General features: G+C 42.6%; 1 protein-coding gene and 1 long non-coding RNA gene across 2 annotated transcripts; one reads left to right on the forward strand and one right to left on the reverse strand.

Annotated features, from left to right (window-relative positions):
• Window positions 1-950: 950 nt before the first annotated feature.
• On the reverse strand, window positions 951-20,924 carry LOC127467602 (uncharacterized). Its single transcript, XR_007903225.1, has 4 exons — window positions 20,662-20,924; window positions 14,932-15,072; window positions 13,117-13,345; window positions 951-3,007 (listed from the first exon to the last, which is right to left on the reverse strand). It is a non-coding gene; the product is annotated as an uncharacterized LOC127467602 (long non-coding RNA).
• Window positions 20,925-21,032: 108 nt separating this feature from the next.
• SOCS1 (suppressor of cytokine signaling 1) lies at window positions 21,033-24,103 on the forward strand. Its single transcript, XM_051779672.1, has 2 exons — window positions 21,033-21,218; window positions 23,128-24,103. Exon 2 carries the CDS (start codon window positions 23,203-23,205, stop codon window positions 23,815-23,817), a length of 615 nt encoding a protein of 204 aa, XP_051635632.1. The 5' UTR covers window positions 21,033-21,218; window positions 23,128-23,202; the 3' UTR covers window positions 23,818-24,103.
• The last annotated feature ends 1,716 nt before the right edge of the window (window positions 24,104-25,819 follow it).

Genomic DNA, 25,819 nt, shown 5'->3' on the forward strand with positions numbered 1-25,819 from the left:
CTGCCATACCCCTACAAATAGCAGCCTGCTCCCCCACTACTGGCGTGAATGAATGAATGAATGAATGAACGAATGTTGGAAAGTTAGTTTTGGATTAAAGTCATACCAGTGTACAGGCTATACAAGGCCTATTTTCATAGGTCTAAGAGAAGATATAAAATGTCAAATAAAATCACAGAGTTCTTCCTAAACCAGAACACTCGGTGTATAATTGCTGAAGCATGTTTTCACATTCTCAGGCTTTTCTTAAAATAATCAAAAGACACGAGATTGCATGAACCAATGGGGAGGCATATCATCAGTTCATCTTAGAAAAACCTCTATGACCCATATGGAAATGCCACATTTTAAAATATAATTTGACATTAAAATGTCACAAACTGCCTCCACCTCTTGATTTAAGTCATTTTAATCACAGGTTCTAGTTTACAGTCTGTACAGCACCTTATATAAAGCACTGTATTGAAGCTCTCTATTTAAGACCCATCTCTCTCCACTCAGCTCAGAATATGCTGGGTCAAATATCAATTTGATGAATGAAGGTCAGACTTTTATTGTTGGCATTCAATGTCTTGAACAGCCATCACTGACAATTGATCCATGAGCACCTGATGGTATTCAGTTTTTGTTAAGTTAAATAAATCTACTGGTGCTCCAAGATTTTAATCCCCTCATTCCATGAGACTTTAGACCTTGTGCTATGAACTAAACAGCAAAACAACATGAACCAGAGGAACATACAAAGAAATTGTGAAAAGGACCTACTTCCAGGAAAAATATTAAAATAACTTTTTATGTTGAATAACCTGACCTTTCTACTGAACTAGTGGTTGTGTGAAGACTGCAGTGAGGCAACTATATAACCACTTATGTACCTGAATATATTTAAACACTTATCAGTGAATTAAAAATATATGACTTTTTGTAGATGGCTAAAAGGTATTTACATAGCTGTGCAACACAACGATTGTTTCTAAATGTAGCTCTATATAGGGAAGCCTTCAAACTAAACAACAAAACTGAGACTTGAAATTCAAATACAACCAAAAAGTGACTCTTTGGGGATTAAAAAATATTGAAGCCAAAAATGCACAAGCTTTCAGCTTGTCATGAAAAGCAGCAATGAATGATAAATGCAAACCCAGTACACCCTATTTTCAAAACCTGACAAGCCCACAAAACCAGACCTGCAGTAGTGCACTCTATTGCAAAAGCCATCAGTGCTTGTTTGTTCAAAATAGAAACTGTCAATACTTTAAGAGCCAAGAAGGAGACATCAGTTCAGTGCAGATGGTGCCTAACATCCATGCAAACATCACACAGCACAGAGTGACTGTGCAGAGTTGGCAGGACAGTGTGTGCACATTTTTGGTTGCACCTTTGGAGTTCAGACATTCCAAACATCGAGCACTTACATTCAAGTCATTTCAAAGTTTGCACAGGAGCATTTGAAGAGCTGTAGCTCTGCTGCAATTTGAACCAATATGAATTTCAGACAATAGACACTTTAGAACAGAAAAGGGCAGTGCACGACCTCAGATTTGCAAGGCAAAGCTCATCGGAGTCCTTGGGCTCCGTTGCCGGTTACAGCTTCATTTATGAGAAATCATACAGGGTGAAAGTGAAAGGCACATATTGGTTTCTTTTTCTTATCTACAGATATCTCTGATTTGCCTATACATTATCTAGACTGTTATAAAGATAATACTGTGATTACTAATAACCCTAACAGGTGTGGGTTAGGTATTTTAATTTTTGTTGTTTTCATAGATTTTAAGGCAGAGGGAGAACTGAGCAGTTGACCCCACTGTTTGACACAGGCCACTGATTTATTTGCATCCTGGTGCCTCTGGCTCTTCCTTTGCTGGGAACTCAGTGGTGTGTCAGTCCACTCCAGACCACAAGAGCTTCCAGCACTCATCAGTGCAGCTAAGGAGGCTGAAGCACAGTCAGTATTGCATTCATGCTCTCATTTAATGCAATCTGTTTTACACTCATTTCTGTGAAATCAAATACTTGGGTATTTGCAATAGCAAAAGTATTCTCCAGGCCCCTTTTTTTACCTCCATCCAGGTTGGTCAGCAACAGTTAATCAAATTAATGGAGGAATTAATAGCTTAGTGCAGACATTTTTCAAATGCAACTGGGCTGGCCCCAGTCACTCTCCAGTTCCACTGCTCCTCCCTGCCCAGTAAAATTAAGCATTCTGGTATCTAGGTTAGATTCAGCAGGATAATGTGGATAGAGTTCACAAAATACTTTGGCTGGCCCAGATAAATAATAGTATATGCTGCTTATAAAACCAGCACTGCTCTGAATCAATCACTGATTCTTCTGACTGAAGGGTGTATTTCCTCTTACGAAGGGTCCACAGTGTCTTCTGAAAAATGCTACACAATTTGGGGCTCCTTTGGTATCAGCCCAAGTACTGGTAACTAGTGACTTGCAAAAGCAAGGCTGGGAGGAACAGTCCTTATTAAGAAGATCTCTGAAGTTCAGTGTCACAGGAGCATTCATTTAAATAGTGCCACATTTTACTCAAAGCTGGCAGTGTTTGGTGAACATCCCTTTTGCTTGTGTCTACTTTCCCTTCTGTTTCTTATAAATGTCATTGTACTACCCTGGATTCTGGCTGGACACCTAATTGTCTGGGGAAAACAGAAATTCCAGCCAAAGAAAACAGAACCGAAAGTAATTAGAAAATCTTTTTCATTCATCTTTTGATCTGTACAATAGATAGATGCATTTCCTTCTAAAGGCTGCATTTCCCAGATGTGAAACAGTAAAGCTCCCCCCACCAGTACTTCTGCAATCTTCGTCACACAGCTGTGGAGTGTTACAAACTGATAACAAAGAGTACATGTAAGTCATAAAAGGAGCAGTGCCATGAAATTCTTACTCACAGACTTGGGGAAGACTTCTGTCCTTGAATTCCAAACAGTTTGCATGTTTTCCAATGTCCTCAATGTCTGTAGTCTTGCATTAAGCTCAGTTAAAGTCCTGGTACCTGAGTATAAAAGAATGTACTGTTGTTAGTTTTTTCATCAGCACAGTTACAGACAGATGCTTTAAGGAGCAATGCTTTTATCTTTCCTGGTAGCTGTATCTCACGCAGGTTCATACTGAAGAACAAGTTTCCATTATCATGTTCAATTCACTGGTTTTCATTCACACTTTATATTACCTGTAGATGTCTGAACATGTAATGCTTCAACTTAATAGCTCTAAAGTTGTGTCTTTGTGTTGCAGCTCGGTATAAATGGGAAAACTGTGCATTTCAGATGGTAAGAAATGAGCAGGCTCTGCACAAAAAGGCCTCTGCAAAGTGGCAGGTTGTATCCTGGGTCAGCCCCAGTCCTCTGTCCCATGAGGCAGGAGGGAGCTTCTACTTCCTTTTCCAGCTTTAATTAAGTGCTACAGCTTGGTTGGCCACAGTTTGGCCTCTGGAAGTAGACTAGCTCTGATCATAGGAGCACAAGAGCCCTGTGAAGGTGCAATGAGATGTCTAGATTGCAGAGCTAGAAACTCTTGAGGTTTATCTAAGCATGTCCAAATGCCTCCTCCTGTTGCAGAGCTGTCTCATCACCCACTGCTTGGGGCTGAAGTACTTCCTGCTACCTTTTTTCCCCCTTCCTCTCTTCCTTCACTGTGCATAGACCCTGCAATAAAGTTCTAATTCAAAAGGAAAGGGAACTCCTAATTGCACTGCAATTATAAAGCAACAGATGACTTACACCTGGGAGGTGATGCAGCTGCATTTCATCAGCCAGGAGTTGTAGCATAGTCACAAAATGTTGCATACACAAGAACTGACACAACTTTTATTTAACCCTCTCCCCTGTGAGCAAAGAGGTTGGGCATCAATTTCCAAACATGGGTTGGGTTCTCTAAATTCCCTGGAACTCAGGGCTACTTAAACTTCTTTCTACTCCAAACCTGTTGTTAAATTTAACATTTATTGTCTACTGCAGCTAGGACTGAATACTCATTTAACCCCACCAGGATACATGCTGTAACTACAGTATATTCTAGGAAACTTTAATTAGTTCATGTTTTCATGTGAAATACAATTTTATTTTTAAAGCTATTTTTAAACATAAAACACCAATTCAGCATGGTTTTCCTTTCCTCAGTGTTGCTACAGTTTGATTTTCATGGAACAACTGTCAGTATTTTATCAAACTGAATGAAATAATAGGGGTTTGAAATAGTTCTCACCCCTTCAGAGAGTTCATTAGAAACACTTTCTTTAAAGGTGTACCATCATCTTTTAAACCTCATCAATTTTATGCAACAGTTTGCCAGTGAGATCTTTTCTGGGAATGTGGGTACTTTGGGCTTAAATTTGGGAAATTCAGGCTCAAACCCCTTTCTGGCAAAGAGGGACTCAAGGACATGCTTGTCAAGCTCATTTTGAAATTATGACCTCACACCATAAGCCTGTAGAAGGAAACACTTCCTGGTCTTCCTGGGAACTTTCTTTAGTTCACAGAAAGGCCTTCAAGAGCCATTGACCTGCAGAAAGAATGGGACTTGCCCTTAACCATTGAATTGAGAGAGGTGACCCACCGAATTCTGTCTCAGCCTCAAATACCACTTATGTAGCTTATCTAAGAACTGTTTAATGTACTGTATGTACCAGCACTTAGAGCAGTCACCAGAATCCAGTGTTTCCCACTCGTAGGTGAGTGCTCTAGCTGTTAAGCTCCAAGTCTCTCTTGGCTAACAAATACTCCTCATTCCCTCTCAATGAGAAGAGACTGCTACTTAGTAGCTGAGACAACTTTCAGAAAGGGAGAAAGTGAAGTTTGACTGCCCTTTTGCCAAGCAGGGACACAAATCTCACTTTTCCACATACTGAAGAATCTTCTAAGTACTAATCAGCTGCTCCAGCAATGCTCTCCTGGCTTGCTCCCTTTTTAAAGGACTGCCAGTCTTCAAAGATCAACTTTTGAACAAGCTCAACAGAGGGAAAAGCTTCAGACACATATCTATAGGCAGTAGTTCCTTACTGGCTGCTTGCATGGAATACTGGCTGCTTTGGATCTCCTTTGAAAGAAACTCAAAGTGCACCACAGAGGACCTTAAACAGGTCCAACACTTTATCTCAGGAAGTTCCAGTTTTGTTGGACAATGCTCAATGTCATGACACATTTCTTTTTTGGCTTTTAACCTAATCAAATAGTGCAAGGTCACCAGGCAATCTGTTCCAGAGCAGGACTGAAATCCATGCTGGGCCTATTTCCTGATCTGTAAATATAAAGCTGGTCCTTGCAAAAGGCTGTGTCATACACAAATGATGAATGTGGTTTAACCAGCACATAGTATTGTTGTTCATCCAGCAAGCTTCTCTTGTCACATTTGAGAGATAAGCAAAGCAGGTCTTTGCAGTTTGAATTGCCTTGGAAAAGCATGTGTGCTTCTCGGAGTCAGATTTTCACTGTTTCCTGCATAGACATATTATACAAGACAGATAATGATAGATAATTACAGAAAGATAGTAAAGATCTTGTGAACTCTGAGTTTGCAATTACTTGCACAGTAAAAAGCTGGAATTCTTTCACTAGATGTCTTCAGCATGCAGGGATGAAAACACAGTTTTCCCTCCAGCAGAGGGGGCTTGGCAGTAAGTTTTCTAAACAAAAAACCAAATGATTTCTTTGGAAATTGAGTAATACTAAAATTAAACTGACTTTTGTATGAACTTGCATAGTGTTAAAGGTAAAAACAGAACTTCCTCCAAACAAGGCATTCAAATATAAACAGACACAATTCAAATTGAGTGTTGCTCTGGCTATCTTTGTTTCTCTTGTTTTTCAGTGTGGCTTTTCTATTATAGCAGAAAGTCCTTGTAGTTGTATCTAACAGGCACATTGTGCAAGTAAAACAGTTTTTTCTCCTAACTCCTTTGAAGAGCTGAGTCCAAGTTCCTATTAAATCTGTCCCTGTAAACTATTTCAATAAGTGTACAACAAAAACCCAGAGAAGACACTGAGGTAAAGTGCTGGTGGAAAGTTTTCCAAGCCTCAACAAATCTGTGTATATGAAGGCAGCATATGTCCTGTGAGTAGTCCAGGAATTTACAGCATAGTTTTCTAATTATTTGAGGACACTGTAGTTTTAAATAATTGACACAAATCTGGATGGCCAAAAGAGACATTGGCAGCCTCACAGTATGGGTGAGGCCAAAACCATGGATGTGATCCAAGGTGGTTGTGTACAAAAGCACATTTAAAGCTAACACTTAGCATTATGTTGCACACAGTGTTACATACAGACAAAAGAGTGACACAAATTTCTCTGTAAATTAAAACAGGCTGGCTAGTCTTCTGGTAAATTCCTCTTTTTCACAGTTAATTGGATTTGTCCCCCAAGGACTGTTTCCTTGTTTGATTTCAACTTACACAGAGGAAAAGTACAGGCAGGTGTACTTGAATACCCGGCAATTATATTATCTTTATTACTTCTGATGAATAATTTTACTCCCCATGTGACCACTTGAATAGTACTGTTCAGTGCTGTTCACAACCAGATTGTTTTGTTTCTAATGAGAACTAGCTGCCAATTTCAATGACAGATTCTGGTAAATGTAATTATTTTCACCTCTGTGGCTCCAGCTTCTGGTGAAGGAACTATTGAAAATAATGATGCACTAGAGTAACTCCGAATGAAATTCATGCCAGATGTAGCAGAAGGTGCAAATGACTCACTATGACCAGTAAGGGTGCAGCACTTTCCCTCCCTGATGTGGGCACAGGCTGTCCTGGTAGAGCCACAGTCAGCAATCCCCTTGCAGGATGCTGAGGTGCATCACTGCAGCAGCCTGGGCTCTGCCCACTCACTGCCCTCACTGGTCACTCTGGTGAGTTCTTCTCAGAAGGCAGGATCTCAGCACCCACCCTATGTTTGTGGAGTACAAGTGTCACCACCCACATAGCCCCATAATTTTCCTTAAGTACTAATATACTGAAAGAAAAAGAGTATGTGGGGGTGGAGGAGGAGGAGGTGGAGGAGGAGAGTTCTGGTCACACTAAATCATTATTTAGTGTGGATATCAGATTGTCTGTTAAACCTTCTATTTGGAAGTGGATGTACTATGTACTGACATACTATTTCTGGTATTTCTGGTAGATGAGAAAGGGGTTTACAGCAGCCCATTGGGAGGAAGGGGGATGTGGCAGGTCACTGTGTGTCCTCAATCCCCAAACCAGGATCCCATTTAATGGCACCCATGATGAGCCCCAGGCCCTCCTGCCTTTGAGTCCCCTCATTAATACCACATCTTCAACACTTCCACCCACTGATATCAGTTCTCCCAGTCTTTGGACCTGGTGTCCTCTACAGCCCTTACCCCACTTCTCCAAACCCATTCCTAAACCTCTTTCTTCTCTATAGAGCTGCCTTTCTTCTCACAAAATTAAAATATCCACGCCAGAGCATCCCCTCCCTGCCAGAACAACCCTGGTCTACAATCCCTCTGGGATTCCTGCCTGCTTGGAGTCACTGCAGAGCTGCCCTCTCATAAGCCTTGGGCACTCTGAGCACTGCCCCTGCCTTTTGGCTCCCCAGTGCCACCTACCCCTCAGTTCCCTCTGGGCTCCACAACAATCTGAGCTCCTTCCTGGCATCAGCTCCTTGGATATCCCCTCCTTGGGTGCACTTTGTGAAAACCCTGACTCTTGCTTTTCAGATGGGAGGATTTCAAAACACACCAAGTCCTCCACCATTCACCTCTGTAAGGGCAGCAAAAAGGGGAAAAGCAACTGGGTGTCTTTCAGAAAGCAGTGCCCTGCTGTGGGGGGCACTGGAGGGGATTGAGGAAGAGAAGAGAGAAGAAAGGAGGGCAGTTATGGGAATTTGCAAGAAAAAAAGAATCGACTTCGATTAATGACTTGAGTCAGAATACAAGGAGGCTGAACTTCCCAGAAAGGAAGTTCACTAACAAGGAACCACTGATAACCTTCAGACACTAAACTGAAAACTCTGGAGAAAGTAGACTTAATTCTCAGAAAAAAAAACCAAAAACAAAACCTGTCCGAAGTATACTTAATATAACAGAAAGAAAGCAAAAGACAAGAGCATCTTGAAACTAAAAGAGATATTAAACAGAAATTAAAGGGGCAATTATAAAACATTGGGCTGGAAAGCAGAAAAAACCTAGAGTGGAGTAAATTTTAAACCTAGGACATTGGGATTTGTTCACACAGAGGAAGGTCAGATGGGGATAAACTTCCAGCAGTATTATGGAAGAAGCCAATAAGGAGTTAGCTGGGACTAGCATAGAGGGAGTGCAATAAATTTAAAAAAAAAACCAGAGAAAAGGACTGTGGACTGGAAGAGAGGACCCAGGCTAGAAACGAAAGAGAAAAGAAAGAAACAGCAGAATAAATATTGTATGGGATAAGAGAGGAAAAGAAAGAACAGCCTGTTCTAAGTCAGCTCATGGAAACCTGCAGATCTCCCAAACCTGTTTTATTAATGGCCAATGCCAAGTTTAAAACTGTGTGTGTACTGAACTTTTCATGTGGAAAGGCAACTGTCTGTGCAAATTCAAAATGGACCAGGAAGAGCATTATCTCAATGGCAAAGGATGTTCTAAAACTCTGAGCCCAGAGGACTAAAATGACATCTGACAGCTTCAGACATAAAATATTCTAGGGGAAGTGAGACTCTGGATGCTACTGACCTAAAAGCTACTAGGCATTGCTACTGCTGTTATTTTAACAAGGGCATAGCTTCTTCCAGCTCAGTTCATCTTTCCAAAGGTGCTAATTCTTTAAAGGAACAGTAAAGGAACAGTAAGTACATTGGAAAATGTATCATATGCAAATATGCAATTGTCTCCTGTTCAGCATATTAACACACATACTCTTCAAAATAAATAATAAAAAAAAAGTTATTCCTGAGTATTATAATTGTAAACACCTGTAATGGTGGATTACAGAATCACATTCTTGCACATGAAATGAAAGCAACAAAAATTTGATTTTTAGGCCATGAAGAGATGCAGGTAAGAGCCTCGTTAAGGTATGTGAATGCAAGTCCCAAGAACTTGCACATGAAAGATCCAAGCAGACAGATAATTTTGCAGGTCACTGATAATCAGACAAGAAGTCTGAACAGTCTTGTTGGGTCTAGTGTGAGATCATTACCTTAAGACAACAAAAAATTATGGGTCATATTGTCCATCCAGGGATGAATGGAGCCCCTCTTGGTATGGTGCAAAAGGAGAAGTAAAACTACCCAACTAGTAAAGGGTGTCTGCCCTGAGTTCCCAGTGACTGCAAGGGCTGAGTCACAGTGGGTTCTTGGACATGCAGGGGAGTTTTAGCAGGAAACCGCCTACCACTTTTATTTACAGCTCTACTTCAACGATGCCATTCGACTCAGCTCAGGAGGTGATTTTATCACTCTAGATGTTGTGGATGCATCTGTACAGAGACACTTTCCAAAAGGCCACGTATGTTTAGCGTTGTTTTCATGAGGTTTCTTTATCTATTCACTTCAGATGGAAGAAATAGTGCCCCTTCTGCTCTTCTACCTCCCTCTCTCCATCCACTTGAATTTGAGTCATACCTGACCTGCACACAGGCTTTGCAGCTCGTCTGTTTAGAAACCAGCGTGAGCACAGGCAGCTACAGCAGCACAAAAGCACTTCAAAATTTGACCAATTCTGGTGTCTCATCATTAGTTTTAAGTAAGGCAGGAGCTCAAAGATCCAGAAAAGCAGGGGGACCACAGTTCTGCCAGCCTATCCTGCCCCAACTCAGTGATCTCCACATTCAGCACCTGGGAGAGTCCTGTTCTCCCACATTCAACACATTATCTTCCTGACAATTAACTTAATTAAAACAACAGTAAGTTTGTAAAAAAAGAAAAACATTCTGGAATGCTAGTAAAGTTTCTTCTTTGTAAAATACAGAATTCTCTATAGGAATCTATGGTAAAAAAATGTAATTGTTTGCAAATTCCAGCCCTTAAAATTGAGACAGGACCTTCCTTGCCTTTCTGCCAGTTGTGTCCTAGTTTTGTGAGAGTTAAGATCACACATTTCCCCAGCACCCCTGTGTCACTCGGTGCACAAATGTGTGAGTGGGCAGATTTCAGGTTGCATATGCAAATGTAAATCTGATATTGCCCAGTTTTTTAGTTCTTGGCTTTGTAACCACATGAAATCGGTGCAGTGTGTGCACCAGTGTACAGGATGGGAGGAAGGCTGTGGTCTCTGCTGCACTGAAGTGCAGACTGCTAATTAGGAGAACAGAAGAGGAAATGGGGTAATATTTCTCTGGAAGAGTGATGGGGTCTCATGACTGCACCAGAATCCCATTTTCAGAGGGGAATGGCTGCTAAATTCCTGCTGATGAGGACTTGTCTCCAGTCATGGAGTGCTCCTTGGGGCAGTAAACCCAGTGGAAAACAGCACCATGACCCAGACTCTCCCAGATCTCCTGCCTGTACAGGCATCTGTCATATTTCCCCAGCCCTGAAAAAGAGGCTGGAAGGAGATAAGGAAAGAAACATAAAACCAAGAAAATATTTCTGTTGGACCCATTTCTGTCTGCATATAGCAGTAGGCAGAAAAGTTCATGCAAATTAGAATCAGCCACAGGACTTCTGGGAAGTTGGCAGTGATGCTCTCAGTGTCTCAGAGCTAAGGTATGAGTGAAATTAAGAGAGGAAAGCCTCCTAATAACCAGTACAAACATGCAGTTCATCCAGTAAAAAATTGCTTTGACAGTCTATGTTGGCAGCTACAGACACTCGGGATCAGTTTTTCTTTCTTATGCTGCACAAAACTCTCTTGCTGGTCATTCTTTAAATCCAGATTTGGCTTTAGCCCTGCCTTTCAAGTACACATTTGAAGTACACATCTCAAGTACACATCTCACCATGTGCAGAGTAGAGAAAGGACGCTGCATGAATCATGGGAGATGATCTATTTGCCAGAGCTTTGTAGGCTGTGCCACTCTTGGTATTTTCTGCAGCGAGTCTGTCACATGAAGGGGATTCATTTGTGACCTGAAACAACTCAGTGAGTGTGACTCTGTAACACCCAATGGGTTACCTCCCCAGTCTGAGTCTGGTGTTTCCCTCTCTCCCCAGATCACACTCCTCCTACTCTTCTACCACCATCACAACCACGTGCTGGCACAAAATTAACAGAAAATAGCCACACTCAGATCTGCCTGCCACCCTAGCGGAAACTGGGAATTCACTGGAATTCATGGAACTGGAGGCAGGTCACACACATTACGCCCTTGATACCACAGTTTATCTGCACAGTTGATATTTTACAGTTTCATGTGTGTTGTTCAGTTTCCCTGAAATTAACCTTTGAAAAAAAAAAAAAGAAAGAAAAGAAAAAAAGAAGAAAAACCCGCAGCCTTTCAGGGGGATCAGAAACCCATTTCAGGAAACGTTACCAACTTTGATGGTAAATGCAGCCACTGAGAGTAAATGTATTCTTTTGTGTGTGTGTGTGTGCATTGGACTAAGTTTTTTGTTGAAATTTCATAGAATCAGAGAGAAACAGAGGAGGAAAAGTGTGGAATGCTATTCAGCTTACTGCTGGAATAACACATTATATATTGCACACTTATCAGTGGTGAGCTATTTTTAGTATGATCCACGAGCAAGCAAGAAGTCAGGACTTTTATCCAGTGCTTGAATCAGGCAAGCTACTTTTTCCAGCCTGGACACCTGGAACCCTCCAGTGCAGGGATCTCTAGGCATTGCTCCCCTGGCACAGGGCACAACCCTGCCCTGGGCTCCCCTGGTCTGTGACCCAGTGGTCAGTGACTGTCCAGGGGAAAATGGGACACTAGGAAAGTAAGGATAAAATATACAAGGAATGAAAAGCCAGAATGAAACTGGAGGTGTTAGGCAGTATCCTTTCAGCTAGCTCAAAATTTGTAACATAAATGTATCTAGAAGGGAGCTTTTAATGTCTTTGTCTTCCAAACCAGGCTATTTTTAGCAGTGAAGTTAAGGTCTGGACGCCACTGCTCTATTCTGGGTGCAATCCTGCTTTTCCATTTTACTAAAAACATCTACTTGGAGATCTTTGCCCAACTGCCTTTTGCAGCATTTTGGTTGCAGAAGTCAAGGTTAACATGAAGTCACATTTGCACCCTGCTATAGCCACAGTATATCTATCACATTCCTAATTAAGCACCAGCACAGACCACAGAACAAAATGTTCACCTGCACAACAAAGGAAAAAAATCCTGAGAACCTTCCTAAGAACACAGACACTGTACTGTTGTTCCTGTGTTTATATGCTACTGTAACAGGAAATCTTCATAAGGGCTCTGATGAAACTCCTGCCAAGTCTTTAGCCAAGAAATCTAAACTCATTAAAGATTTCCTCCTGACCACAGCATAGTCTGTAAGTATGGACTTGGGAAGATACTGGAGCATTTTTAATGTACCCAGGAATTCTGGGTGCCTGGCAGGGCTCTGGAGCTCAGCAAACCTCAGGATGTGCAGGGCCTTGTCTGTAGCTGCTCCACCTTCACCACGGGTAAGGCACAGCACTGTATGAGCATTACAAAGGGGCTGACTAACTGCAAAATCCACACTCCCTGTTAGTATTTTAACCCTTCCTTATAGACTCAGGGAGAGAGGATATAGACCTATTTATATGGGAAATGATGAGAGAGAGATCAGTGTTTAAATTCACATTCATCAGTGTATTGGTATTTCTTGCTAGAGGTGCTTAATTTCATCTGTTTGCCTATGAAAGTTCTTGAGGGTAAAAGCTCCAACACTTGGCATATGAAGAATTATATCTGCTTTTTCTTGACAACACCCAGCTAATCTGAATTTTTAAACTGATGATTAGAGAAATCTAATTATGGAACTTCAGCTTAGATATATAGGACATTAGCAATCACCTGAAGGCTGCAGTAACTTATATTGGTTGAGGCTGTAATGCCAGGAACATACAGATCATTTTGTTTAGAGGTAAACCCAGAAAACCATGGAGAGAGTTTTGGTACTGCTACAAAAACTGAGAGGTTACTCAGTCTATACTCCAATAGTATAAGACAGAGCCAGAACAGGACAGGTGGAGTAAAGAACTAAAGAGAAGTACAAATTTAAACTGCTCACCTATAATAGCTCCACTCACCTTCCCAAAAGGATTTTCTGTGAGTAAAGTTGTATTAGAATTACTTGTGGTTTGAGGTCATCACATGTCACTCCTCATACGTCCAAGAAGGTTTTGAAGGTCACCTTGGCAAGCTCAATTCAATTTATGTAACCAAGTCCAAGGCCTCCTTTAGACTCATCAGACAGTCGCCAGCATTTTATTTTGACGTTATTATGAACTGAAATAAACCTGCAATTGAAAAACAGCATCAGCACTCCAGCCTAAGATAAGTGAATGTAAGACTTCTCACACTGTCAGAGGACAAAGTGGCCCTTAGAAGGTGAGTCACCACAGACAGCAAAACCTCCCTGCAAGAGCAACTCAGTGAGATCTCCAGAACTCCTGAAGCAAATCCTCCAGGCTGGGCACTCTTCCCACTTTCATATTCTTAATTACCTAATTTACTGTTAGGAGACATCAAGGCCTGCATGCAAAGCTACACTAATTTTACATAATGTAATATTTCTTCTTAATTAATCCAAAAGCATGTGTGGTGAGGTCTGTATGTAACTGATATAGATGTTTCTAAAATTAGAGAATGCTTCATTAATACCGTTAGATGATGTTTGTAATTTACCATTTTAACAACAGATGCCAAAAATTCTACATTTAAAGGACTTTTTGTCTCGTGTCAGAAATTGTCAGCTTATTCTCCTGATTCCTAGAAATTTTCCTGGAGTTGGAGCATGGTGAAGTTAATCTATTTTGAACACAGCTTATTGAGTTCACATGTAAAACTGGCTGAGGTTTGCAATAAATCTGGAGAGGGAAAATGTCTGAAAAAAAAATCCAATTCTTTCTCCACAAGAGCAATTATGGTGAGTTTTTTTTCCTTTTCTTTTCTTGGCAAATGAGGAATTAATATTTGTACTCTGAAGAAAACTGTTGACCCACGTATCAGGACCTCTTTTCTCCAAGGACAGAGGAGAAACAGAAATCTGGATAATTTCTCAGTACTTTGAAAACTGAGACATTAAAATTCGCATTAGCTATTTCTTGCCTAGATATTTGTAGACGTGTTACATAACTAGCCAAGACCATAAGACAATAATAAACTCTATATAGCATCTATCTGTACAGTAGAATAGAAGGTGCACATTCAGTAGTTTCTATTTGTTGGGTATAGGTGTTATTAGATTCTGCAGGACCTAATATATTCCATCATCCTAAGAGTTTGGTGGTGTATGATTTGAGATGAAACTGCAACTGTAAAAAAGATCTGTCAATTAAGATAGGTTAGAATCACAGCAGAAATACAGAGGGCAGCAAATCATGCCCATGAAAGATATTTTCTCAAGGCTGAGTATTAGTAGTGATTTATTCAGGTTTAGTCATCCAGGCTTGATGGCTTCAAGTATTAAAAGTCCAACCAAGTAATCTGAAAGGGTCTCAGTGAGTTGTGAAAGAAATAAGACTGTCCACCTGGATCTGGATGAGAAGCTGCAAGAGACTGCTATGCCACCACCTTCTGATTTCTCAACTTCCTCTGTGCTAGTTGTGTCTCCTATAGCAGCACTTTTTTCACTTCAAGAAGACCACTTTTTTCCTTTTAATTTGGGCTACAGAATCTCTCTACATTCAAGGAAGTAGAACTGAGATTTGCATCCATTTGACCATATTAAGAATGAATTTTAATCAATTTCTGTGAAAACCAAAGGTGAGGGAATACTTGAGTCATTTCCTCCACCTCACCCCAACCATGAAAATCTCCTCCTGTGTTGATTATGCCCATGTATAAAATGCATTAGAAACTGATTCCACAGCCCTTGACTTACTTCAGTAGAAGAACAGCATTTGCCTGTGGTTTGAGTAGATGGACTCATGGGAGCACCAGAAGGAGCATCAACACTGTCCACCTGCAGCAGCAAATGAAAATTTGTAGTCATGTAAATCATTCAGGAGAAGCTAAATAGGCACTGTAAAGGAAAAGAAGTGGTGGAAAATGCCTGTAAGAATGGGAAAGTATAAAAGCAGAGAGTAAAGATACCATTAAACTAGTAATAAAGATACACTGGAGACCTTTTTTCATTATTAATTGATTTTTTTTGGTATCCTCAATATTCCCACTCAAAAATAAATTTTGCCCAAAGCTTACCACCTCTCCTGTTGCACTCTTTACCGTCAGAATTCCCTTCCCATATTTCATGGATCCATAAATGCCTGAGGACCCTAACTGCATGTACAAACAGTAACCTGGTCTCCAAAACCCACAGCACAGTTCAGCATCAATCCTGTGCCATGTTACTCTCCTTTCATGGGCTTGGGATCCAAAAAGACATGAGAACAGGGAGAAACACAGAGTGTGGCTTCAAGCAAGGGAGAGAGGGCAGCAAGGGAGGCAATGGAAAGGGAGCAGAGTGTACTGGCTCGGTGTGGAAAGGATCACTGAGGTGCTTTATTTCAGCCAGACTGGAATAAAATTAGCAACAGGTTCTGAAATTCAGTGCCTGTGTTCCTCCAGCCAGCATTGAAACCTCTGTAGTCCAGTAAGTGTATCTGGAAGCCAAACTTTATATGCTCCTACTTTAACATATCCAGTTCAGTATTAAAAGCTGCAGTTGCCCTGAACAACACCCTGCTATCTCTGGAATCAGCACCAACATTATTTTTAGGGATCCACAGTTCCTTCATTAGTTGTGGAGTATGCACATATAGACTCACACACACACACACACACACAAAATCCAGCAACACAGAATTGTCATTCAGATGAAAAAGCAACCAGAAAGCAGGCTGCCCTTTCACAATACTTTTGCCAACAATTTGAAACTTTCCTTTTTTTTCCCCCCACTCAACTAATTACCAAGAAAGATGTCTAAACTACCGAGATGTAGAAAGCCCAAACCACATTTTTGTGTGGTTAACTGCTCAGCATTTGAATTCATAAGGCTAAATCGAATCTTGATTTGACTTGGTTAATGTCTACAAAGAGCTTCCACTGAAACATCAGACAAGATCCATTTAGTCTGGGCTCAGGGAAACCAGCATTAACTACCCCTGAAAAAGTAGCTAGCATAATTTAAAATAAACAATTCCAGAATAGCCAGCCTAGAAAGAAACTTCCCTCATAGCCTTAGACAGTTAGTTTATTGCTTATTTGAAACATGGCATTTATCTCTTCCAGTTTATCTCTTACAGTGAAATATTTCAGACAACATGGACTATTCCAGGGAGCTGACGAGAGGGAGAGGCTCAGCTGTTACTCAGTTTTAGTACACAATTAAGATTAATTTGCTTAACTTCCAAAACACAGTGTTTTTCATTCTAGCCATTGGAACTTCCTAACAACTAATAGAGTGATCCTTTTAGGAAGACAAACCAAATTCCTATTGTCCATCCCAACTGGATGGCATCTGAGTTGTATATTTCCTGCAGAACAGCACAAATTCCAGTTCAGACAGAATTTATTACCTCTTTATCAACTGGTTAACGCTTGTCTAGGTAGATGCTTATCAAGGCTTGATAATAGAAGACTGGTGAATTCCTCAAAGTGTATTTTGTTCTTGGCATAATGACGTGTCTGCTGTGACTGACAACTGTGCCAGACACGCATTGTTCTTCAGTGGTATCAGTGTAAAGTGAGTCATCTCTGCAGTCATTTTACCTGGAAAAACTGACTAAAAGGATAAGAGGATGAGCTGTATTCCTCAAGTCCACTTTATTACTTCTTAACTTAGAAAATTGTTGAATGGATAGTATGGAATTGGGAGATGGTCACAGTAGTTACACCTTTTGGACACGTCCCATTTAAATGCATCAAACTCTGACCCTAAAACCTAATCAAAGTGGGTGACAGAGGTTCACACTTCACTCAGTGCTGCTGGTTTCACTGCTTCTGAAAGCAGACTCAGAGACAGTGTGGTGTCTAATTTACTTGCAAAATCAAAGAATTCCGATTTCAAGGGTTTCGTTTAAATGAAAATTCAGATTCTGGAGAAGAAAACAAAACCCACTAAAACAGGAAGGATGGTATTGTGGTTAAGTTTCTAGTATGGGGCTCTGAAGACCTGAATTATGTTCCATTCCTAGCCCTACTGCAGACTATCTCTCTCTGTGACTTCAAGCAAATCACTGAATCTCTTGGTGCTTCAGTTTCCCTTTTTTAAAGACGATGTTGGTGATTTGATCAGTTTAGATAATGAGCACATTCACATAAGAGCTACCATTTACAGTATAAGCACAAGAGAGCCTCTAACCTCAAAACACTATTGAAAAATATGTGACCCTGTTTACTGAACTCTTCTTCCAAGAAAATAGCAATTCCATATTAAATTCCCACACTGATCACCCACTTACTAAACAAAACTCTAAACAACATGCTATTCCACAGATGCATTGGCCTGCCAATTAATCCAGATTCACAACAGAATCGGTGTCTGCTTCTGTTCTCCAAAGTTAGGAAGAGGCTAAAATGGGGAGTGCCTGCTGATTTTCTAAGCCTTTCAGGTTTGTTTTTTTTTTTCTTTCCCAGAGGACTGTCCCTGCAGTGGGGATGAATTCAGCAGGGTGTGGATTGCCCCATAATGGAATTTATACTGGGGAATACAATACCTGGTACCACAACCTCCTCTCTCTTGGTGGTTTCACAGGGTGAGGAAAGGCTTGGAGCATAACTAAAGGAAGCTCTGTCTGCATTACACTGCTGCTAGTAGTGATAAAAGTGTGGGGTTTGGAAAGCAAACTAACCAACAGGAAAATGTCTTGTGTACCCCAAAAGATACTGTACTCTCCTACCTTCAAAACCATCTTCAGACCCATGTTTTTTCCCTTGCTGCCACCGGGCAGACCTTGCCTGGCATCCCTAGTGCTTTCTTAACAGATTCCCTCTCCCCTTTGCCCTGTTTCTAGCCCTGCTCCTGCTGTACAAATGCCCAGCAATTCCTCTGAATTTTCTGTCATCTTCCAAAACAGTACTTACAAAATAGGGGTAAGGGCTTCTATTTTTAACAAAAGCTGAGTTTGTTCTTTGTTCTAGCTTTTGGAGATTTACTGATAGAAAGCATTTACTTTGCTGCCCCAGGAAACAAGGGAGAAAGAAAGATGGGATAATGTCTCTGGATAATTTTCTTTCTTCTGAGACTTTGCTTTGCTTTTCTGAGACCATTAGCAGGGAAGAAAGGGAACACAATTTGTTTCTCCACGTGAAAAGGTACTTTGTGAAGAAGACAAAAGTAGGTGTTTCACACAGAAAGCTTTACTTACCAAACAGACCCTAAGTCTAATTCACCTTGCAAAAAGCAACTGCTTTTTGAGTGACAGAGCACAGATCAGAATAATCTGAACTGGCAGCTGTGCTTTCAGCTTCAGTCCTTTCTAGAGATCTTTCTCCATGGGCTCTGTCCAGCAGCTCTGCACCGGTTCCAAATTTCTGCACTGCCCTCTACTGGGTACAGTAACTATCCAATCCTGCCGGCGTGGAGCTCTTCCCAAGGCCCACATTGTAGGGTTTGAAGCTGAGGGAGTGGATGTAAGAAAGGAAAGAGGACGGGAATAAGAAAGGAAAGAGGAGAGGAATGGGGGATTGCAAAAATGAAACATGAGTGGGTATAATTGAAGATATCCCAAGAAAGCTCAGTCTGTGGAACATCTAAAACCCCAGCTCTTCTTGTCACAAAAACTACACTCACTGTGCAAGTGTCCTTCACATATTACAGCTGATGGCCACTTCTCCTGGGCAAGCCTTTTCAAGGCACTTTATGGAGCCCCCCGGACCACTCTACTGTGATTCACATAGAGATGGTGTCAAACTCTGTAAGCAGCAGCCTGACACACTTGGCTTTTGGTGTCCGAGCTGGCAGGCTCACTCCATCACTCTCCTCAGCAACTGGGAGTTAACATGCCCATTCGAGCCTTGCCAAGTTCTGAAGCTTTGCAACTGAATATTATTACCACATTCTTGCTCAATGAAGACGATTTTTTGGACAGACACTTCATCAGCTGCACTACTGAGTGCATGGCAGACAGACTGCATGTGCACCTGCAGGATCTTTCTTTCCCCTGTGATCTTACAAAATTACGAATTACATGAGAGTGAAACAGCTTTCCTGGCACATCTACAGCAGCCTTCAGCCAACTCCATCTCATCTGAGAAACATGCACAGCACTGTGGCAGCCCTGCCGTGCTCCCACTTACAGCCACAGTGATGGCAGGAGCCAAGGGTGCAGCAGCAGGGAGGGAGCCTGGCTGGGTGCCTGGGGGCTAGGGAGGAGTTAGAGGATCTCAGCTGTACTTCTGGCTCTGATATACTTTATCTTGACAGAATTAAGGACTTCAAAACCCTTTCCTTTGAAGGGTGGAGGGGAGGAAGGGGACTTTGTTTTGCCTAAGTAGCTGTTAAGGGCAAAGCCTGGTTGTATTACCTGTCTGAACATGAACATCAAACCAGCCATTGAATCTGCTCGCAGCATGGAGTGCACTACGCAAGCAAATAGTGGCAAAACACTTCTCACTATTGCATGTTCAAATTCTAAAGTAAGTTTCAGTTCCACCATTGCTTCATTCTTTTGTTTTACACAGAAAAGCAGATGATCTTCCCCCAGCTGCTTATGCCAAACATTGACTAAAGCTCTGTTGCTCAAAAATTGTTTGATAGAGTATTCTAAGCACAAAGTGAATCTCTGTGCAACATCTTAAAATTCATGGCAAGCTCTGTTTCTCCACATTCATGACAACTATGCATGACAGAACTAAGCAGTTAAATCTTGGTGGCTAAAGCATCATCAGAAATTTCTAAGTTCACCTCTTGTACACTGGCTGCACATCAGTGTAGGATGCTATATTGCCATTGGGTTAAGTCAGTCTGTGACCACACTGACTTCTGAAAAGAATATTCAGGTTCAAGCAGGACATACATTCCCTCAACTTCATCCCAAAGGACAACTCACAAGGCCTTTCCAGCCCCTCTCCCCTTAATTGTTTGACAGAGACATTTCCTCTTCATTGTCACAAAACATGTTGATTGCGGGGAAACTTCCTGGACTTTTAAACATGTTGGTTATTACTTTAAGAAAAAAGCTCTTTGGAAAAAGCATACTTTACTGGGCCTGCTTAAGGGAGCACATAAGACACTGGTTTGGTACTTGAGGTTTAAAATCTCCCTCTGGGCAAGCAGAACAGCATCCCAAGTCTCTTGCACTGGCTGCTGGCAAGGTTATAAATACAGCTGGGATTTGAACTTTTAACTCTGATTACCCTGTAGAAAACCCCAGGGAAATTCTGCTTTGAGAACTCAAACCCCAGCGTAACATCTTTACAGTCCTCTCAGTAGAGGGATTATAGGCTTCTCTGAATGTTTTTCTCGCTTTATTATTGCTCTATTTTTTTTGCCCTTTCTTGGACATTCAAGTTATACACTGATCCCTCTCACCTGTTCTGTCCACCTGTTAGCTCTGAGGAGAGCAGCACATTAAAACTTCCCATATTGATTGCTTACTTGCTTTCCTTGCCATTCCCCTCCTCCCGCGTTTTGAGCTGACTGCCAGTCAGAGCCTCATCCATCACCTACCTCCGGTGTCCCCTCTCCTCCCCGGGGCCTCAGAGCGCTCTGGTGCTCGGGACTACCCGGCAGCACCTCCCGCCAGTACCGCCTGACCGAAAAAAAAACGAAAAAAAAAAAGAGTAAACCCAGACGTAGTTTGGAGAAGCGGGGTCACCCGGCGAGCGGGACCAGCTCCATGGGAGGGGCGGGGCGGGGAGCCCGGGGTGTTCTCCGCAGCGGTGCCACCGCTGGCTCGGGGCCACCGGGAGAGACTCTCTGGGAAAGCGAAAGTGAAGCGGGACCACGTGTTTTCCGAGAAGGCGAGGGGAGGAGCCGTGCGAGCCCATCGCCTCCCGTTAAATAGAAAGCAGCGGCGATGCGCGGGCTCAGAGCGCTGGAGCAGCCGCTGCCCGCCCGCCCCGCGGCAGCCCCGGCTCGCCGCGGCGCCAGGCAGGGCCCCCCGCGGAGGATGCTCGGCCGGCCGCCGGGGCCAGGACCAGGACTAGGAGTAGGAGTAGGACTAGCACCAGGACTAGCAGCGTGTGCTGCGCTCCGGGGACGGCCCCCACCCACGGCGCCCCGAGGTAATGGGGGGTCTCTTTGCCAGGGGGTCCTCGCCAACCGCGCCGTGCACCGAGAGGATCCTGCGCCGCAGCCAGGAGAGGGGACATTTCGGAGAGTCCTGCCAGTTGTGCAGGAGCGCGGTGGCTTCAGGGGTCTTTGCCTTTTTTTTTTTTTAATTTTTTTTTCTTTTTTTTTTTTTTTTTGGTTGGTTTGGTTGTTTCTGGATTTTTTTTCCTTGCCTTTTTGGCTCAGTGTCCGTGTTCAGACGGAGCTCTCGTGCCTGGTATAAAACATCGGGACAAGCAATAAAGCGAAAGCGCAGCGGGTATTGCGCGGCAGCGCTCTTGCCCAGGGACCCTCACTAGCGGGGAGAGCCGGGGCAGCCCCGGGACGGAGCGCACGGAGTGACCGCACGGCCGCCGGGGCCTCGTCCCAGCCCGCTGCCCGGGCTTTCGGGCTCTGAAATCTGGCGTGTCCCCTGTTTGCTCCGTGCCCTTCGGAAAGGCACCCCAAACTCTCTGTTGGCTCTCTACGACTTCTGCTAGGGAGCCCTTTGATTTTTAGACCTCTGGCTTAGTGATTATTTCTCCCCAGGTTGCCCTGAAATTAAATTTTTTAACTTTAAACACTGAGCGATAATCCTGGCCCAGAAACTGGAAAAACTGGCATCAGTTTCCTTCTGCTACGCAAAGCAAGCCCAGTGCTACTTTCAGCATGTTGTTTGCCAGCATGAGGATTTTATAACCCTCTTAGCTGCTTGATGTTTGGTTTCATTTAGGTCATATTACCTCCTCAAGTTGTTAAATTAGCACAGACAGGAATCCAGCTGCGTACTTTCTTTGAAATCCTCATTAGCATGTTACTCTGAACTGTAAGATGGCTGAGGGATTCATTTCTGAGAATACTTCAAGGTTTCTCACAAGCTGCTGCTGCAGATCTATATCTGACTATAGGGATAAATCCTAAAATCTATGCTTGCCAGTAAGGTCAAGGCAGCCAGCGGAGATGTATTGAACCACACTGTCAGAGGCAGACATTTCAGGCCAAACTCATTCCTGGTGCAGCACTGCTAATTCCTTTGAAGTAACACGAGGGATGAATTTAGTCCCTCATGCTGAAAGATATATCAATAGGAAGCAATTTAGATTGGGCCACTTAAAGTGCATGTAATACAGAAAAGAGAGAGACTGCGGAGTAATGCTTTAAGGGTTCACAGAGGTTGCCTTGTATACGCTAGTGAGGTTGTAGCACTGCTGTCCCAAGGGAAAGTTGGGGAATGGGAAATTGCCTTTTATAGCTGAGCCTCAGGTTAACAGGGGAGAGGAAAATAGTTTTAGGATTGCTGTGTGACTTGGCCGTGTTACAGCCTGCCTCTCCAAGTTACACTTAGTCGCACCTTCTTCCCCAATTATCCGGAAACATACCCTTCACTCACTTTCTCTTTTTCACACAGTGCAACAAATAACGACATTGTCTGAGTTCTGACATTGGGGAAGGGAAAGAGGGAGGGACAGAGAAATTGTTGTAAATTCAGAAATTGTTGAAATTCAGTTGTAAAACTTTGTTGCTTTGTTCTCTGAAAACTTGAGAATCGGATGGGGTGTAAACAAGATAACTTCTTGTTGAGAAGTCATTCGACTCAGTAGGCCCTGGTACCCTTCTGTGGGCTCATAGCAGGGAAACTGCATCATCCTCTGTAGCTGTTAATGATCCTTGCTAAATATTTTTGGAGCTTTGGGCTTTGCCATAGCGATAGACTGTTAATCTTGTCAGAATGCAAGCAGTTGTTTGCCCAGTGTAACTTGGAAAATGAATATTTTGTTATTTTATAACGGGTGGGAGGCATATCAATGGAAGACTTGGGTCATTCAGCGATTGCAGCCGCTTCCCTCTGGGGATCTCACATGGTGTCTCTCTTTGGCGTTTCAGAATAGCTGCTGGAAAGCTGCCCCGCCGTAGCCGCTGACGCTATGGAAGACCGCATCCGCTGCTCTCGGCTGTAGGATGGTAGCGCACAGCAAGGTGTCAGCAGATAATGCAGTTGGAGCAGACCCAAGACGGCTACTTGACCCTCCGGCACGGGATCGTTCTCAGGCGCGAGGTTTGCACGGCCCCGGCACTGTGCAGGCACAGGGCAACACGCACTTCCGAACCTTCCGCTCCCAGGCGGATTTCAGCAGCATCACCCGAGCCAGCAGCCTCCTGGATGCCTGCGGCTTCTACTGGGGACCCCTGTCTGTCAGCGCGGCCCACGAGAAGCTTAAGTCTGAGCCCGAGGGCACCTTCCTCATCAGGGACAGCACACAAAAGAATTGCTTCTTTGCCATCAGTGTTAAGACTGCGTCTGGGCCCACCAGCATCCGGATTAACTTCCAGACCGGTCGTTTCAGCCTGGATGGCAGCAAAGAGACTTTTGACTGCCTTTTTAAGCTGCTGGAACATTACCTGAGTTCCCCGAGGAAGGTACTGGTTACCCCCCTGCGCAAGGTCCGGGTGCAGCCGCTGCAGGAGCTCTGCCGGAAGAGCATCGTGAAGACTTTTGGAGGAGAGAACTTAAACCAGATCCCCCTCAATCCCGTTTTAAAGGACTATCTGAAATCCTTTCCATTTCAGATATAAGTACAGCATTAACTGCGTAGGGACACGTGAGAAATGTGTAATGAAATCCAGTGTCCTGGGTTTTTAAATATGTTTGACAGTGAGCAAACTTATTTTTGTAGCAATTTACTGTATTTTGGGATGGAACCTGAACACTTGACTTCTTATGTTTACAAAAACTGTTTGCACAAACCTGGGGTTTTAAAACCCTGGCATAATTTTTCTGCCAAGCAGAAGGTTTTATTATTTTATAATATTTTTAATGATATTAACATAATAAACTTTATTGTGACGGTTTTTAAAAAAAACATAGCATCTCTGTTTTCAGTTTTAAAGGCTCTCATACCTATCCTGCTGACAAACTTTAACTGCTTACCTCTGTAACTGCAGACAGGTCTCCACGTGGTCCTGCTCTTTGCCCTACTGAAGTAGTCTGTCTTAGTCCAGCAGGCAGAGGATTCCTGCCCTCAAAAGCCTACAATAGAAAGATGCAAGCAAGTAGAAAATGCACTCAGGATGAATCTGCCCTGGAATCTAACGGTCTTCTAAATTCATGGGAGCAGGAACAATGTGTTCTATAGTGATGCATAGTTTTTGATAAAATGAATCAAACCCTTGGCTGAGCAAATTGCACCAACTCTGCTTTACCTTGTTTCTGTTAAAAGATACAAGGCCCTGAGCAAGAAGAGGTTGCTGCCTGATGTAACCAAACCCCATGAATCTCGGAGGGGAAAAATGAAGCTGTCCAGAAATGCTGTTCACACAATTTAAAAGTCTGTGAACACTTCATCATTATGGTGCATTGGGGAAAGGACAGCTTAGTTCTCTTTGAAAATTAACACACACAAAATTACAAGAGTGCAGACATTCCCTAGACCTAAAAAAGATTTTTCCTGTCTTAAACTCCTGGTGATCTACAGTGCACAGATTTGATACTTAAAAGAACCTATGGCTTGGGTCCATGACAGGATCCAGAGAGCATAAGTCTCTACATTTTCAGCTATCATTTCTAGTGGCTAAACTGCATTCAGAGAAAGTTAAAACTTAGTTTTGTTTCTCTCTGCTCATAAAATGCAAAAAGAGTGCCCCACAGAGCTGCAACTGAATGACTTGAGATGCCTGATTTGGTAAAATGTCACCTGCATTATGGGAAAGTGATTCTCCCCTCCCCCAAGCATTTCCTGAAATCCATGAAAAGCTGACTTAGAAAACCAGCTGAACCAAATCACTTCAAAGAAGGCACAGAGTCTTTCACAGAAACTCTATCAGCACAGATCTACAGGGCTTACAGGAACTGTAAGCAGTAAATGAAGTAATCTTCAGAGTTTGGGAGATAAAAGGTCTCTCCCCCTACTGTAATTCACATTCCTTTTAAAGATAAAGCCACTTTTAGGAAACATTGAGTATATATTCTCTGGTGATCCTTACTGAATCATTTGTTTACTGTTTACCCAATCGGCTCTTAAGTGGTTGATGTTTCTTTGGAATGAATAGGTTTCCTCCTAAATATGACTAAGGATCACTCTGCATTAGACATTGTGAAAAAAGGGAAAAAGAGAGAACCCACAGGCAGTATCATGTGACTTGCAGCATTTCTGCTTAATTCTGAAGCTGGAATCAGTTACCAAATGATTTTCCCACAGGAGCTGCAAGGATATAAATTCAGGAAGAAGTGAATGCTGTGCTATGAAGCAGAGAGGAGAGCAGAGCAAAGCCACTACCTGAATGTGAATAGCATTAAGAAGTTAAATTGGAAAAAAAAAACCTCTATAGGGTGAAGGCTGCCAGACTGGTTTGCTATCAGCAGAGATTGTTATCCCTTTCCCATATTCTTCTCCCAGCTCCACACTTTTAACCTCTTAACCCTTCAGGCCCCAAACTGCCTTGCTATATAAATGAGCATCCACAAGACTGGTAGAACAAGCACAATGTAGCTTAGTAGGTTTTCTGCTACCTCTGGTAAAACCAAAAAAACTAGACCTAGACATACAGTAAGGGACTTCCCACTGAGAGGCATGGAATG

Source organism: Manacus candei, unplaced genomic scaffold (assembly GCF_025592945.1).
Source record: "Manacus candei isolate 608988 ecotype Guabito, Panama unplaced genomic scaffold, ASM2559294v1 h1tg000002l, whole genome shotgun sequence".
Classification (NCBI taxonomy): domain Eukaryota; kingdom Metazoa; phylum Chordata; class Aves; order Passeriformes; family Pipridae; genus Manacus; species Manacus candei.

Excerpts from the sequence above, each read along its gene's own strand:
- SOCS1 (XM_051779672.1), top strand. The coding sequence starts at position 23,203 with ATGGTAGCGCACAGCAAGGTGTCAGCAGATAATGCAGTTGGAGCAGAC.